This window comes from Myotis davidii, unplaced genomic scaffold (assembly GCF_000327345.1).
Source record: "Myotis davidii unplaced genomic scaffold, ASM32734v1 scaffold363, whole genome shotgun sequence".
Classification (NCBI taxonomy): Eukaryota; Metazoa; Chordata; class Mammalia; order Chiroptera; family Vespertilionidae; genus Myotis; species Myotis davidii.
The window spans coordinates 3,426,676-3,442,172 of record NW_006294069.1 but is presented as its reverse complement, the minus strand read 5'-3'; the positions used below and the strand labels follow the sequence as shown (position 1 = coordinate 3,442,172).

The window sequence follows — 15,497 nt, the reverse complement described above, 5'->3', positions numbered from 1 at the left end:
ACTGAAAAACCCAGTAGCGTAATTACTGTTTTCTTACCAGCTCACCGTCTGTACACATTTCAAAGCCTGGTTGGTGTTAGACTGCTGTGTAAACATCAATAAAACCCCAAAGTGTCTTATCACCGGCATTCTCGGGTACAATGGCTTTTTGTTTTTAGTGCTTTCATTCTTTTAAAGATGCATTTCAGGGTTGCAAACCTTAGGAAGAATGATCTCCGTGCCTTGGACTAATCTTCGAGTTTGCAATGAGTTAACGTCTCCCCCAAGTGAGCATTTATTAGGAAGGCTAATTAATTGCTTTCTAGTTACAAGAACCCTTTGCATTCAGAGAAAGTAGGATTCACAAGCAAAGAATACACTGTTTATTAAAGCAAGGCAAAATACCACCTATTGAACACAGTTTTAACCAAGAAATGAAACACAAACTCAAGAAATATGTACACGTAGGTGCGGGCTCACCCTCCGAAATGCAGTATTAATTGAAGTGAAAACGAAAGCAAAGCTTTGTAGGTGCCTGGATGCCCCCAGGGGAAGGCAAGCCACTGCTTATCAGCCTTCCTCAGAAGAGACAATTTTGATTAACATCAGACCCATCTGACTTGGTCTATTGAGCCCTGAAGGAAGGATATTCTTCAGATACAGAGATAGGTCTTTGATTAATAATTCCGGGCATTGACGATGCGGCACCTCTGCAAGGAGGGCCTCTGAATTCTGGGAAGACGCGCTTACTAAACACCCAGGTTCCACACAACCATCCCTCGCGCTCACCTCCCAGCTGTGAAGGTGTCCCCACTGGAGGAGCAGAAGCTCTAGTTCTACGATTTCTTTCACCATCTGCAGAATTAGGGTCAATAACATGCGACATACTCCTGTTTGAAGATAATGAAGTCTCAATAAAAAGGACAGAAGCCTGAAGAGGGAGTGGCTGGTACTACACTGCCCGCCAGCCGGCCCCTGGATCTGACAGTTACACCACAGCCATCTGACCATGTTTTCCCTCGCCTACCAATGGGTTTTGAGATGCACATAAAAGAGGAAGTTGCTTAGTCCACCATAAAGAGGCTCTAGCCACTGTGAAGCTAATGTGAAATCATCGCACAGGGGGTGTGAAGAAATCAATTTCATTTCGACTCTTCATTTCCAAACTTCGGCCCAATCAGCACTGCTCTGCTCACATGGCTGCATGTCTCCTGATGTTCATGAGCAGCCTTCTGCAGTATTCTCTGTAGTCCACGGGCTTCACGTCCATCACAGTGGCCTTAATTCGAGACTCATCCTTTGAGAAGAGAAAAGCAGCTTGTGAACAAAGGGAAGCCCATGGCATGGAGCTGTGGTGACAGCCCCCTTTGCTTCAGCGGTTTCAATGATCCCAGCAGCAGGAAACACAGACACAGGCTGGATCCAGAGGTCAGTCATTCCAATAGAGAAAAAATCGTGAGAGCCGAGTCCAGACTTCCGGGGGCTGGACAGAAGCCTCCCTGCAACACAGGCCCTTTCATCCTTTCCTCACGCTCCCAACACTCAGAAACCTTGGATCCACATGGGATGGACCTTCGAGGGCTTGCCAAGTTCAATGCATTTTCTTTATAGAGGGGAAATAAGAACCCGGAGAAGGCCAGTCACTTGCCTAAAGCCACACCCTAGTTCTGAAGGCGGAGTGTGGTGTGAACGAAAAGCACCCGTGGCAGAGGAGGGGGACCTGGTTTAGGTCTCATCTCAGCTCTGCCAGAGAGGCAGCTCCCTGCACCTCAGCTTCCCCGTCCTTACCAGGAAGGGACTGAATGACCCTCCAATCCCTCCTGACCCCACGTCTCAGACATCACATCTCAGACACCGACTCCCTGTCTCATTTAATGCTCATAAGAACAGACACGTCCACCAGCAGGTAGGAAGACGGAGTCTAATAACAAAATGGAACGTGTTAACCCTGATACAAATAGAGATGTTCTCAAAGTTCTCCCCGGACCACCCATTAGAATGGAACAGTCCCTTTGGAGGCAGAATGGGGTGATGCCCACAAAGGTGGCAGAGTCTAGCCCAGGGGTGGGCAAACTTTTTGACTCGAGGGCCACAATGGGTTCTTAAACTGGACCGGAGGGCCGGAACAAAAGCATGGATGGAGTGTTTGTGTGAACTAATATACATTCAAAGTGTGCAGTCTTTTTTTTTTTTAGTTTTATTCATTTCAAACGGGTCGGATCCAGCCCGCGGGCCGTAGTCTGCCCACGGTTGGTCTAGCTCCAGGGCTCCCACCCTTTAGCATGCTCAGTAATTACTCAACACAGTCATGTTTCCAGGCATGGTTACGAGCAAAGCTCTGAACTTGGACTGCCTGGGTTGGAACCTTAGCTCTGCCACTCATTAGGATATGACTTTAGGCAAGTTACTTATTCTCTGTAGGCAACATGTTTCATTGGTAAAATGGAGATAACAATCATTCCTACATATAGGGTTACTGTCAGGATCTAGTGAGATGATCTATGGACAAGAAAAGGTGAAGAACAGTATCTCTCAGAAAGTAAATGCTTAATACATGCTGTTTTATTCTGACTATACAATTATATGATGTCGTGGGCAATTAAAGGAATTTTCAAGGTAATTTTAACTACATGTGGTCCTTGTTTCATATACCGACTTCAGAACCCAAACCTTGTGGAAGATACGAGGTCACTAGACATATTATCACTCTTGGTCAGCATACCAACAAAAGCCCCAGGTTTTAACTGAAAAGGCCGTATAGCATTTTTCCCGCTAGATGCCCAACACTGGACAGGGAACTTAATCTCTAAGTCCACTTCCTCATCTTACCACGGGGAAGACTCCATGAGTGCCACACGCAGGGGGCTTAGCTTAGGTCTGGCACACAGCAGTTCCCACGCTAACCCTTCTGCAGCCCGGTGACCTTACTTACATTGTAGGTCTCTAGTTTGACTCTGATCTTGAACACGAAAGATCGAAAGTTGGCATTCTGGAAAATTTCCTCAAACGCTTGCTCATTCTGCAAAAAGAAATAGAAAACTTTAGGCTTGAACACTACTGAACCATCTGATAATATCTATTAGAGTTTTTAAAAGACTTCAAGAAAAATCTCTGAGAAAATTATCACCCTAGTGGTTTGAAATTACTCAGGAATGACTAATCTACAGATAACAATTCATTATGTAAATTTGTTTAAGTAGAATTGTATTTAAAATTAAAATACGTTATCTAGAGTATTCCATTTCATAAAGACAGAAAACAGAATGGTGGCTGACAGGGGTGGGGGGGTGGGAGGTTCAGGTGGGAAAGGGGAACTAGTGTTTGATGGGAACAGAACTGCAGTTTGGGGAGGTGAAAAAGTTCTGGAGCTAGATGGTGGTGATGGTCGTACAACATGCAAATGTACTTAACAAGTTGTACAACTTAAAAACGGTTAAAATGATAAATTTTATGTATATTTTACCACAATAAATAAATTGAAACACTTTTAAAGTTTGTGATGAAATAGATCCGAGGCCCAGCATCTTCCTTATAAATTGAGATTAAAACAAACATTCAGACAGAGGTCCCAGTCATCATATATACTATTTCCATCTCTGTATTTTCAACTACTGATCTGATGAGCAGGTGGAGGACAGGGAAGCGGGCAAGGCCGAGTAAAGCCTGAAAACGCAGCCCTTCCCTCTTTCTCTTGCTCCTCAAATGCTATTGGATTGAACTTCTTTGTAAAAAAAAACAAAAGTCTGGTTAACAGCAGGACTAGAGAAAGCATTTTACATAAATATACATAAAGTAAATGTATAATCTACAACAATAAAAGCATAATCTGCTAATTAGACCAGAAGTCCTTCCGGCCTCTGTGGTGGGCGGGGGGGCCGAGGAGCCGCGCGGGAGCCTCCTGCACGGATTTTGTGCATCGGGCCTCTAGAAACTACATAAAATTAATAGTTCAGATCAGCTAAGTGTTATCTTTGCAAGCCACATGGAACATGAAAATGGCTTTGTTTCCTAAACTCTGGTGTAAAGGTTACTTCACACACAAAACGATCCTCTGGGCTTTCAGATTTGTAACTAAAACAGTGTGTTACACCTTCAGAAAATTATACCAGAGGCCATTATTCTTCCAAGATCAGGGAAAGCATGGAGTGCATGCTTCAGGAATATCCCGGTTCCTGAGGGAAGAGTTTCTCTATGTCCTCATTCACCAGCAGTAAAAACAGTCACATGAAATAAGCTCATAAAAAGCCCTGAAAGGCTGCTTGGAGCCTTAAAATCTGATATGAAAATAGAGGACCAGGCAAAACAGATAAAAGAGACCATCATACTTTAAAGTCAACTCCAGTTATTTCTATAAAAGGGCTTGTTGGGATTACTTCCAGGGACCTCAGAGACAAAATTTCAAAAAGACATGGGGGCAGAGGCACAGAAAAGAGTACGAAAAACACACCAAACAAATGTCAAATCCCTTTTCCTTATGCTTTTCCAAGTATTCTAACTGACTTCGTGGAAATGGTGGGGAGGCGGAATCAATAGATAGATGCCAATTTGTGACCCAGAAAATAGTCTTACCGTTTTTTTACACTTTTTGAGCAAATATCTTTCCTAAGTTTAACATAATTAGTCATCTGTTCCCTGCATTAAATAAACCTAAAATGTAAAAATTCAAATTTACAAAAGTGAAATGGATAAAGTTGATGTATGAAAGAAAGTTACTGCATTAAAAAAAAAAAATCGCATCTGATGACCTAAAACAGCAAGTACTTTATCTGTGATTTTAAACCAGGATTTGACTTGACTTTTCAGGAAGGTGTTCATTATGCTGAAAAGGCACACGTGTATTTCAGGAGATACCTGCCACGCCAAGTGACCGCAAACACCCAACGCCGGTGTGCTCACTGTAACAGGAGAAACAGCGCTGCCTGTGAGGCACGCTTGTCTGTGTTACTTCATCACCCCACTGTTAGCAGATCCAAGATGGACAAAAATAGGTAAAATCAGATGAGCGCCTCAAGTGATCATCAGACTGAGAAGCTGTGTACAACACCCAAAAGAAGCAAACACCAGGATATTAAAGAGCCACGTTCCCGCACGGGAGCTACTGCAGTGATGATAAAAGACGTGCTGACCTTCTCCTTCAGCTCTCCGAGGTAAGCAGTGCTCTGTCCAAGGATAGCCTCCGCGGACTCCTGGAAACAAGTGACCCACTGATTCTCCTGATAATCGGCAATATTTACCTACAAAAGACAACTCTGTTAGTTCAGCAAAGAAATCACAAAAGGGAGACACATTCAGGAGATGGGAGATTAACTTTTTCCACTCATTAAAACAATCACCAGGGGGGAAACTATACCACCATGTATATTCTTCCCAAGGATGTGAACAGTATCATACAAGGAGAGTTTAAAATGTAAGTGTGGCCCTGGCCGGTGTGGCTCCGCGGGTTGAGCTTCCTCCAGAGCACTGAAAGGTCACCGGTTCGGTCCAGGTGCATTTGGGAGGCAACCAATCGATGTCTCTCTTACATCGATGTTTCCTCTCTCTCTCCCTCCCTTCCTCTCTCTCCATAATCAATAAAAACAAATATATATATATATATTTAAAAATGTAAGTATCACAGCACAAATACAATATGCTATGGATGTGTGGATTCAGGCCTCAATGCAGATACAGCCCGACCCAAACTCTCCTTCAGACGTAGAATCCAGGCACACTGGACTCAGCTCCCCTCCAGCTGCGATAGCTTCTGGACTAAAGGTTTGAATAAGCTTCCAATAGTCAGGGCAGGTTCGCCGCATTTTAAACAGCATGACCTTCAGTCACTAGGAGGAGATCCGTGGGGCAGCTCAGTCACTGCTGAGCATCCCAGACCATTTAAAAGCCTGAGCTAAGGGCCCATGGTCAGTCACCAAATTTACCTAGCAACTGAAATGAGCAATCAAGTGTCTCCAGTTGGACCATGGTGTAAAATTAAATAGGGGAGTCAAGGAAGAAAGTGGGTCACAAAGAATCCAGTTGCTAAAAGGGAAAAGTAAGTAAAAGGCTTAGTAGAAATAAGAGGGCCCTGCTGGGTAGCTCAGAGAGTGGTCCAAATACGCCAAGGTTGCGGGTTTGATCCCGGGTCAGAATCAACCAATGAGTGCGTAATTAAGTGGAACAACAAACTGATGCCTCTCTCTCTCTCTCTCTCTCTCAAATCAATAAATAAAAATTTAAAAAGAAACGAAAATGAGAGGAAAATTTAATAAAGGTATCATTTTGATGATTTTACATATTCACTTTGCACATACATGGGCTAATATATAAAGTTATGATGAAAAATAATGAAACAAGAAGATAAAACACTCAAATATAAGGGCATATCACATACTGGGGCTCACACCTACAGTTCACCCCATGCTATCCTCCTAGCGCCCACTTTCCAGGGTGAGAACATCAACAACAGACACAGGTGTACGCGTCACGTGAAACCAGATGCCTTCACTTAGAAGGAGCATCTAACAGAAAGACTAATGAAATAAACTACATGAAACAATTTCCTTCACTTCAGTTCAACTGAAGTATGTAGTTTACAGAATATAAGAATTTTAAGTACATAACTTTCCTCCCGAATTAACATTTTAAGGGGCAATCAGAATATTGAAAGGATGATGGAATGGCCTTACTTTTTTTAAAATATATTTTTACTAATTTTTTTTTTAGAGAGAGGAGAAGGGAGAAGGGAAGAAATAAACATCGATCGGTTGCTTCCTGTATGCACCCCAACCCCGACCGGTGACTGAACCCACAACCTGGGGATGTGCCCTGACCAGGAATCGAACTGATGACCTTTGGATGTACAGGTCGATGTTCAACCAACTGAGCCACAATGGCCAGGGCTGGGATGCCTTATTTTTTATCTAAAAAGATTTTTTTAAAAAAATTCCTATTATAAGAGTATTCTCTGCAAGGGGGGAAAGAAAAGAAAAATGCAAAAAATTACAAAGAAAAATTAGCCAGCCCTAGCTGGTTTGGCTTAGTGGATAGAGTGTCAGTTTGTAGACTGAAGGGTCCCGGGTCTGATTCCGGTCAAGGGCACAAGCCCAGGTTGTGGGCTCGATTCCAGTAGGGGGCATGAAGGAGGCAGCCGATCAATAATTCTCTCTCATCGTTGATGTTTCTCTCTCTCCCTCTCCCTTCCTCTCTGAAATCAATAAAAATATATTATTAAAAAAAAAGAAAAATCAATCAGAAATAACCATTATTCACAGTCTGGTATTTGCACCTGTACTTGGTTTACATAACTCAAGACTATAAAACATACCATTTAAAATTTGCCATTTTTAAGTAATAAAGCCTGAACATTAATTTATGTATTTTTTTGTTAATCCTCACAGAGGATATTATTTTTTTCCCATTGATTTTTTTTTTTTTTAGAGTGGGGGCGGGGAGCGAGAGAGAAAGAGAAATATCAATGTGAGGGACACATTGACCAGTAGCCTCCCTCAACCACCCGACTGGGGCTGAGGATCACACCCGTAACCCAGCTACGTGTCCTTGACCGGAATCAAACCTGTGACCCGCTCTAACCACTGAACAACCAGCCAGGGCTATTTATGTCATGTAATAGTCTTCGTTAGCATTGCTTTTCAAATATTTTAACTGTGGAAACTATCAAACAGCATTTTCTAATGTCTTCGTGGTATTCCGCTCTACAGATATTCAATAAAGGAATTAACCAGTAGCCAAAGCCGGTTTGGCTCAGTGGATGGAGCGTCGGCCTGCAGACTGAAAGGTCCCAGGTTCGATTCCGGTCAGGGGCATGTACCTGGGTTGCGGGCACATCCCCAGTGGGAGATGTGCAGGAGGCAGCTGATCGATGTCTCTCTCTCATCGATGTTTCTAACTCTCTATCTCTCTCCCTTCCTCTCTGTAAAAAATCAATAAAATATATTTAAAAAAAAAAGGAATTAACCAGTAGACTATGAAGGACATTTAAATTGTATCCCAGTTTTCAAAACAAGTAACAAGGCAATAGACAACTTTATAGAAATGTAAGATCTCCAGTTATTTCTCTAGAAGAAAATCCCTCCAGTGCTTACTATATCAGAAAACATAAATATTTTTAAGACTTCCGATACATTACCATCAAATCATCCTCTAGAAAAACGAGTGCCTGTTTTTTTGTGTACCTTTATCATCATTTAGTATAACTTTTAAGAAAACACACACCCTTCGTTTTAAAGGTTGTTAAAACCTTTAAAGAAGTTCTGACAATGCAAAGAAGCCACAATCCCACATCAGCATGCAGTCACATTCCTCTGAAGTCAGCTCTACTGAGGCAAGAGGAACAGATTATCCACGAGAAAAATAACTAAATATAGGCACCGGCTGCATAAGTATAATTACTGCTCTCCAGAAATGCCACTGCAAATTAATTTATCTTCGTAACAGTTAGCGGGCAAGTGCCACCCATGCTGTAATTGCACTACATGCACAGCAGACTGAAATCAGCTGGGAGCTCAATGCAACTTCCTGGTAGGAAAAACGCTTCCATTGGGAGCAGACGGACTGCTGCTCAATGGCAAGGCCCTGCTTTTGTATTCATGGAACAACATGCTCGTCAGCACTTACTCATCCGCAGGCTTCCAACCACGAGTGATCGTTTTTGCTGTTTCTACAGTGCCTGGCCTTCGGCAGACACTCAAATACCGCAGTAGTTCGTAGCTACCCATTCGACTTACCGACAGGATCATGCGGTACTTGAAATTGGGAAATTCGCGGTCACACTTCTCACAGCGGTATAATCCGTTCTGTTGATCGATCACTTTCTTGTTGCAGTCCTGAGATGGGCAGGCCTGATACATAGAGTTCTCTTTGCGAAGATACACCACCGTTGCCACAGCGCTAAAATAGTCTGCCTTCAAGAGAAAAGAGTGACACGAGACACTGAGCAACCAGGCCTAACTCAGGACTGGACTTAGGGGCAGCGCAAGGCGGGCCCTTACACAGAAGTGCAAGTGTTTTTATCACAATGTGACTACAGGGAGTAAGGCATTGTGTAGCTTTACAAATCACTTGTGCTAACCACAAAATCCATAAAAAGGTAGTAAACTATACATATGATTCCTTAACAATAAAAGAGTTAATTATAAATTAATTAAAACGGAAATAGAGTATATGAAAGATAAAGACTTCAGGACACAACAGACTAGCTTTCCTGCTCCTCTGACCTCCAAAGGTAACAGACTAGGAAACACTGAGTAAGGCAGTAAACCTAATACACCTACGTCCAACCATCCCCCCACATTAAAAACCACAGCAGACACCCGAGCTGGTTTAGCTCAGTGGATAGAGCATCGACATGCAGACTGAAGGGTCACAGGCACGTTTCCGGTCAAGGGCACATGCCTGGGTTGCGGGCTCCATCCCCAGAAAGGGCGTGAAGGAGGCAGCCAATCAATGATTCTCTCTCATCATTGATGTTTCTATCTCTCCCGCTCTGAAACCAATAAAAACATATATTTAAACAAACAAATAAAAAAAGAAAACACAACAGCAGTGAATTCTAGGGCTCAGAGTCACCTTTATCTTTTCTAGGCTAGGGGTCAGCAAACTTTTTCTGTAAAAAGCCACACAGTAAATGTTTCAGGCTTCACAAGCCATTCGGTCACAGCCTGCTATTGCGGGCAAAGCACCCACAGGCAATATGTAAACAAAACATGTGGCTGTGTGCCAGCAAACCGTTATTAACACCAGACAGCGGGCTGGATGTGGCCTGTGGGCTGGCTGTCAAGCCCCAGTCTGTCATCAAATTCAGTAGAATCCAACAATAACTGAGCAAGGGCATTCAAAATGGGTTAATCACTGATAAGTAAACGTGGCGAGGACTAAGTCACGTGCGGGGCTTTATGTTGTCGCTCTTTGTTTTGCTTTTTAACTCTCATAGAAAGGATATGGGATGGATCCTTTATGGGGGGTGAACAGGTCCCTCTGGGTATACTCTGAGTTCAGAGCCAAGTCAGCAATTCTGGGGCTTTCCAATGTTCCAGACCAAAACAATCATGTGGATGTTTAAAGGGCTTGGATGAGTCCTCACTCTAGAAAGCTCAAGAGGAAAGTAATGTCTCCTAGGAGAATGCCTAGAGTTTGTCTGTATTTCTAAAAAATTTTTTAATCCTCATCTGAGGACACTTAGAGGAAGGGGGAGAGAGAGAGAGAGAGAGAGAGAGAGAGAGAGAGAGAGAGAGAGAGAGAGAGAGACGTTGATGTGCATGCTGGCTGCCCTATGCATACTCCCCAACTGGGGATCAAACCTGCAGCCCAGGTATGTGCCCTGACCAGGAATTGAACCGTGACCTTTTGGTGCACTGGATGACGCCTAACCAACTGAGCCACTCTGGCTGGGCGAGTTTTTCTGTATTTCCAGGTAAGGTTCAGATTCAAAGCATAATTGAAAGTTTGTGTACAAACAGGGACTCTCTAGGTCTGATTTCTTATTACAGACTGTCTATCTTTAGATCTTAGAGAGAAATTGGATGATGAGAACCCAAACAGACAAACAGATTTGTCTAATGCTTGGCTCTCAAGGTGCTGTGTAACAACAGTGCATTGTAAGTTGCAGCGGATGACAACGATGGGTAAGGGAATACAGCACAATGAGACAGGAAGGAGTAAAAACCATATTGTATAATATGGAGACAATAAAGCAGGAACTGCTGTTTTGGAGAAGCAAAAAGGAGAGATAATTTAATATTAAACTGTGGACAGAATACAGGTTTAGACCAAGAAGGGAGAGGGTCATTCTCGACAAACACTGAAAGGGAAGCTGCTTCTAAAGGCAAATGCTAGAGCCAATCCTTGTCAGACACTGGCGACTCGCAGCCAGGGGGTGGTTAACACTCTACAGCCAGAGAAAGAACAGGGGAAGTGCCTGACGTCTGTCACTGGGCCCGACCGATGCTCCATGGAGGTGGATATACGTATTTTAGAAATACGCCTCAAAACCTCTCTTGGCATATGGGCATGTCCACCTGCAGGAACATCACGGAAAAGAAATATGGACCGGAAGGCAGTTTACACTGTAATACACAGCTTGGTTATGAGGACTTTGTTCAGATCCTTCTAAGAATCAAGCGACTCTCTAAGTCAGAGTTCTTAACATTTCCTGCCTCCGGGGCCTGAGGGATACAATCTATTCCTTGAGGAAGCAGGGCTACTGCTCCCCGGCAGCGATTCCCAACCATCAGGTCCCGCTCTGGCCGGAGCCCCAGCCACATTAGCATCTGACAGCTGGTACCAGAAATCAGATTTGAAAACGCGTCCCTCTGCACACTGCGTGTGCTTTTGTGAAGGAAGTCAGGATCGCAGGGTACCTTGTCGCCGTGGCCCAGGTTCTCCGATTTCACCTCATACAACGTTTTCCAGTTGGTGTTGCTTCCTGCTAATCCTCCACCCTTTAGATCTGAGATGGAAACACCATCTAAGGCTTGTCCTTCTGAGTCAAACCTGAGAAACAAACAAATGGCAGGCTATGTACTTATTGAATATGCCAGTCATTTCTTCATGCCAAATACAGGCTATCCACCCCCACCCGACTTTCACAGGTCACGGTCACGTGGGCTGCAATGCGTGCCTTCCTCGTTGTATCTGTAGCCTACCGAAGAAAGGAATGACCTCTTGTTATCTCAATTGCTTTGATGCCCCCCAGTGGTCAAGAAAGACAGTGCCAAAGTGCCACAGAAGCTTTTCTTAAATTAGCCTTCCTATCAACATTGGCCCCAGGGCCCAAGGCCAAAGAAACAGTAACCCGGAAAATCAGCAACAGAAAGGCAATAACGTCCAGCTCTGGTATAGTTCTTTGGGCTACTGATGCTCATTCTCCATCCACCGCTACATTTCTACCATCACTGAAATGTATCAGTACAGAAAGTGACAGCCAGCATACTGCAACGGTAGCAAAAAAATGTTCCCATGGTGAAAGAGCTTTTAAACCTGATACAGAGTCCAAAAGATTATATAACCCAAAGCAACTGATTGGAAGGTATTATGTTTTCTTATAGATTGACTTTCTTAGTGAGATTTTTACTTATGCCAATATTAAAGTTACAATTAATTGGCATTGAATTATTATTAAAATTGATTCTACTTCTTGATCGATTATCAGCCAAGATGAAGGGAGTGGCTCAGACACATGTTTGTGGCAGGGAAGCATGACCCCGAGCTTAAAAACATGCCACTGGCATCCAAAGGGAGGGTCAGGGCCAGCTAACCCCATCCAGAGCACGCCCCTTAGAAAGAGACCATCTACTGTCATGGCTGCTGCCCTCAGCCGCAGACAACTGCCTTCTCATTCTGTCAGGTAAGCGCCTAAATCCGTCACAGAGGCACAGCAAGGCCCATAAATCTGTTTGCCACGACTAGCTACACAAGTTTACGATTTCAAAAACTCCAAGGAGACCCTTGCCATCAAAGACAGCTCATCAGGAGTCAACAGAGCAAGGAGAGAGGCAGCCCTTCTTACAATAAAAATTCCACATTGTTATAACCGAGATCTAAACATCTCCAATCCTTGCCGAGTGGATTGTGTGCACTGAACCTCTTAGATCAATGTCCAGTGATTTTATTTTGGAGACAGGCATGTCTTTTTATGCTGCCCGGGATGATGGTTATTGACAAGTAAAATATAAAGACCTTAATGTGAGTATGCCATTAACCTGGGGTCAAGCCCCAGAGCCTGAAAAAAAAAAAAAATAAAGCAATAAGGATCTAAAGCAGTGGTTATTTCTGGCCAGACTACCAACAGGCCCCTGTCTTAGAATACAATGCCAGCTACCAGAATAGTTAAATAGAGACACATGTGGCCCACACTCATGAGGCTGGCTTATGTGACATGAACACTCCAGTCGATGTTTCATGAAACTATTCAAATGCTAGTACTACTGCATTAGACTCCAAACAAAAGCAGGGAGTATGCAATGTGAGCTAATTCTTTAGTCCTTGAAGCACTAACACAGCTGGAGACCGACCCCCTCCCCACGACTACAGCCATACAAATTATTTAAGCTCAAGCTAACGGGTTCTCCCTGACCACATCAATTCCTGCATAGCATGTTTCAGTGTGAAGTGCTCTTCTGAGGCAGAGTTTTAACACCCTAAAAAGCTAGATACAGCAAGGAGATTTTAATAGGCTCCCCTCATCCCTAGGGTGCTTTGGGAGTAACAATAAAATGCCAACAAAAGCCCACTGTTCTCACGGGCACTTTATCAGAGTCCAGTGAATACACACTAGAAGATGCCGTCGGCACCAAAGACTGGACCGAACAAGAAAGCACTTTCTCCCCCCACATAGTAGCCCCAGGCTTTAAACCCAGGGGAGAGAGATGCCTTCAGCCCGCAGCTGCTGAAGCTGGCCTCATCCTGCTTTGGCAGGATTGGGGTCGGCATGCAGCACTTCCATTCTAATGCCTCCTGCTCCGACTCTCCAGGTTTGTCACGGGATTATAGGTTTGTCAGTTTAAGGGCTTGAAAGCCATCCTCTCAGAAGGTGTAATGCCACCAAGAAATATAGGCACCACTCCACTCAGTAACCAAGTCCTCTGGCAGACGGGCAGCTCACACACTGACCGTAAGAACCAAAAGAACCAGCTCTTCTCAAAGCTCAGGCTCAAACAGCCCCCTTGTCTGGCCCCATAGCACTTACCATCCACGAAGCTTATAGGCCTCTGGGATGTCAGGATTCAAAATGATTGTGCTTGAAGACAGTACAGAGAGGCTCCGTCCACCAAAATCAGAGACTCTGGCTCCTTTGATAGCCATCACGGGTTGTCTAGAACCATCAAACTTATCAGCCTGCATCACAACAAAAATCCCAAACAGACACAAACAGCTGTCACTGGCAGGAAGAACACACAGAACGTTTTTATAGAAAACAAGGATCACAGTCAACAGCAGAGTGAATGCAATAAATGGTACGTGGAATCTATACAAGGGAACCTCACACACAAGAATCTGCTTAGAGATGCATCAAAGCTAATGTAGAAGAAATAGCATTTCACTATATAAAACGTAAACCATTCCAATCTCACAGAAGTAAATCAAATGAAGGACTTCCTACAGTCCGTGCACAGCCCGACCCTTCATTAGGAAGGTCTCCAGGACAAGTCACCCCCTTCTGCACGTGCTCTGGCTGCCCAACACGAGTACTTACATCTTCTCCCCACAGAGTAGCAGACACCACTTTCCCTGACATGTCCATCAAATAGATATTTCTCTTAGAAACTTCTCGGTTGTTAGACTTCACTGTGATTTTAATGGCATCTTCATAGCTCTTGCAGATCCCAATTATGTCTAAAACACAGGCACAATGTTTTAGACGGAGATGGTCCAGACTCTCGTGACAGCAGGACCAAAGGGTGACCCGCAAGCAGTAAGCCTCCCGCCTCCCCTATGTGATAATCACCCCTCTCTCTGCGCTCAGACACAGGCTTACCGATAAGGGAGTCCTTGGGTTTGCTCTCGAGGTCATCGATCTTTGTGAAATCAAACTGAACTGTAGGTAAATTATGGCCGTCCTCGCAGGGCATGACAGAAGTCTCATTATTGAAGGTCATCTCATAGTCGTTTTTAACTGCGGAGAACTGTTTGTTGGCAATCTTCAGAGTGCCTTTAGTGAAATAATAGACCTGCAAGAGTGCAAGCCACGGAACATGGGACAGTCCATCAAGTCAGACTGTAAAGACCCTTTACCGCCACACAGCTCTCTAAGGGATGGGAGATCCCTCATCCTCGACTGCTTCAGCTCTGGACTCAGCACTACATACCTTGTTCACGTCAAGGAGGGGAAAGAACTTGTCCACTTGCTCGTTGAAAGCAGTAGCTCTGATTTCACCCTGTGGACGCACACAAGAGGTTAGGATGGTGGTGGTCATCAAGTTCTGCCGTGATCAGGGTACTTTAGTGTCAAATGACACCTTTAAGGAAACACACATCCTATGGTCACATATTCAAGTTATTAACCCATGAAACAATGTAAGCTTATAGCAGCTGACACTGTTGTCACACTTTAGCAACCTCAAGTTAGAACCTAAAAAAAGGAATTAAAAAACACAACCACTAACCCAATGGTGAGTTGGATATTCTGACAACAAAAATAAAACAACTCTGAACACAGAGTGACACGCCGAAGCCCACGCGAGGCAAGCTGAGCCACGGTGACTCACCAGCTTCCCTCGCATTCGCACGAAGCAAGGAATTAGTCCACATGCAGGAGTCACTGCCAAGAACGTTACAGTAAAACATGTTTTTCAAGTTGCTCGTGATTTGATTTTCACTTTTGCTTTGCATCAGTCCAAATGCTACAGATGGATAAAATAAACTCAAGTGACTGGGAACTTTTGCCAATTGACAGAATAGGCCAATAATTTGATAAAAAATTAAGTTCTGATATTGATTCAGACATCACAGTCAATAAGTAAATTTGGGGTGTCATCCCATTTTCCAAAAACAAAAACTAACTACCTATTTTTTATCTGCTCTGAGAG

The 15,497-nt window shown here is 43.9% G+C and overlaps 1 protein-coding gene across 1 annotated transcript in view; it reads right to left on the bottom strand.

Moving 5' to 3' along the window:
* Nucleotides 1–339: 339 nt before the first annotated feature.
* RPA1 (replication protein A1) overlaps nt 340–15,497 on the bottom strand; it is a 51,256-nt gene continuing 36,098 nt past the window's right edge. The window contains exons 9-17 of the mRNA XM_006768098.2: nt 14,778–14,846; nt 14,447–14,639; nt 14,165–14,304; nt 13,658–13,806; nt 11,331–11,463; nt 8,700–8,876; nt 5,106–5,213; nt 2,912–2,998; nt 340–1,276 (exon numbers count right to left, since the gene is read on the bottom strand). Of these exons, the coding sequence (XP_006768161.1) occupies nt 1,172–1,276; nt 2,912–2,998; nt 5,106–5,213; nt 8,700–8,876; nt 11,331–11,463; nt 13,658–13,806; nt 14,165–14,304; nt 14,447–14,639; nt 14,778–14,846 (1,161 nt within the window). The 3' untranslated portion in view covers nt 340–1,171. The remainder of the gene's footprint in view (nt 1,277–2,911; nt 2,999–5,105; nt 5,214–8,699; nt 8,877–11,330; nt 11,464–13,657; nt 13,807–14,164; nt 14,305–14,446; nt 14,640–14,777; nt 14,847–15,497) is intronic.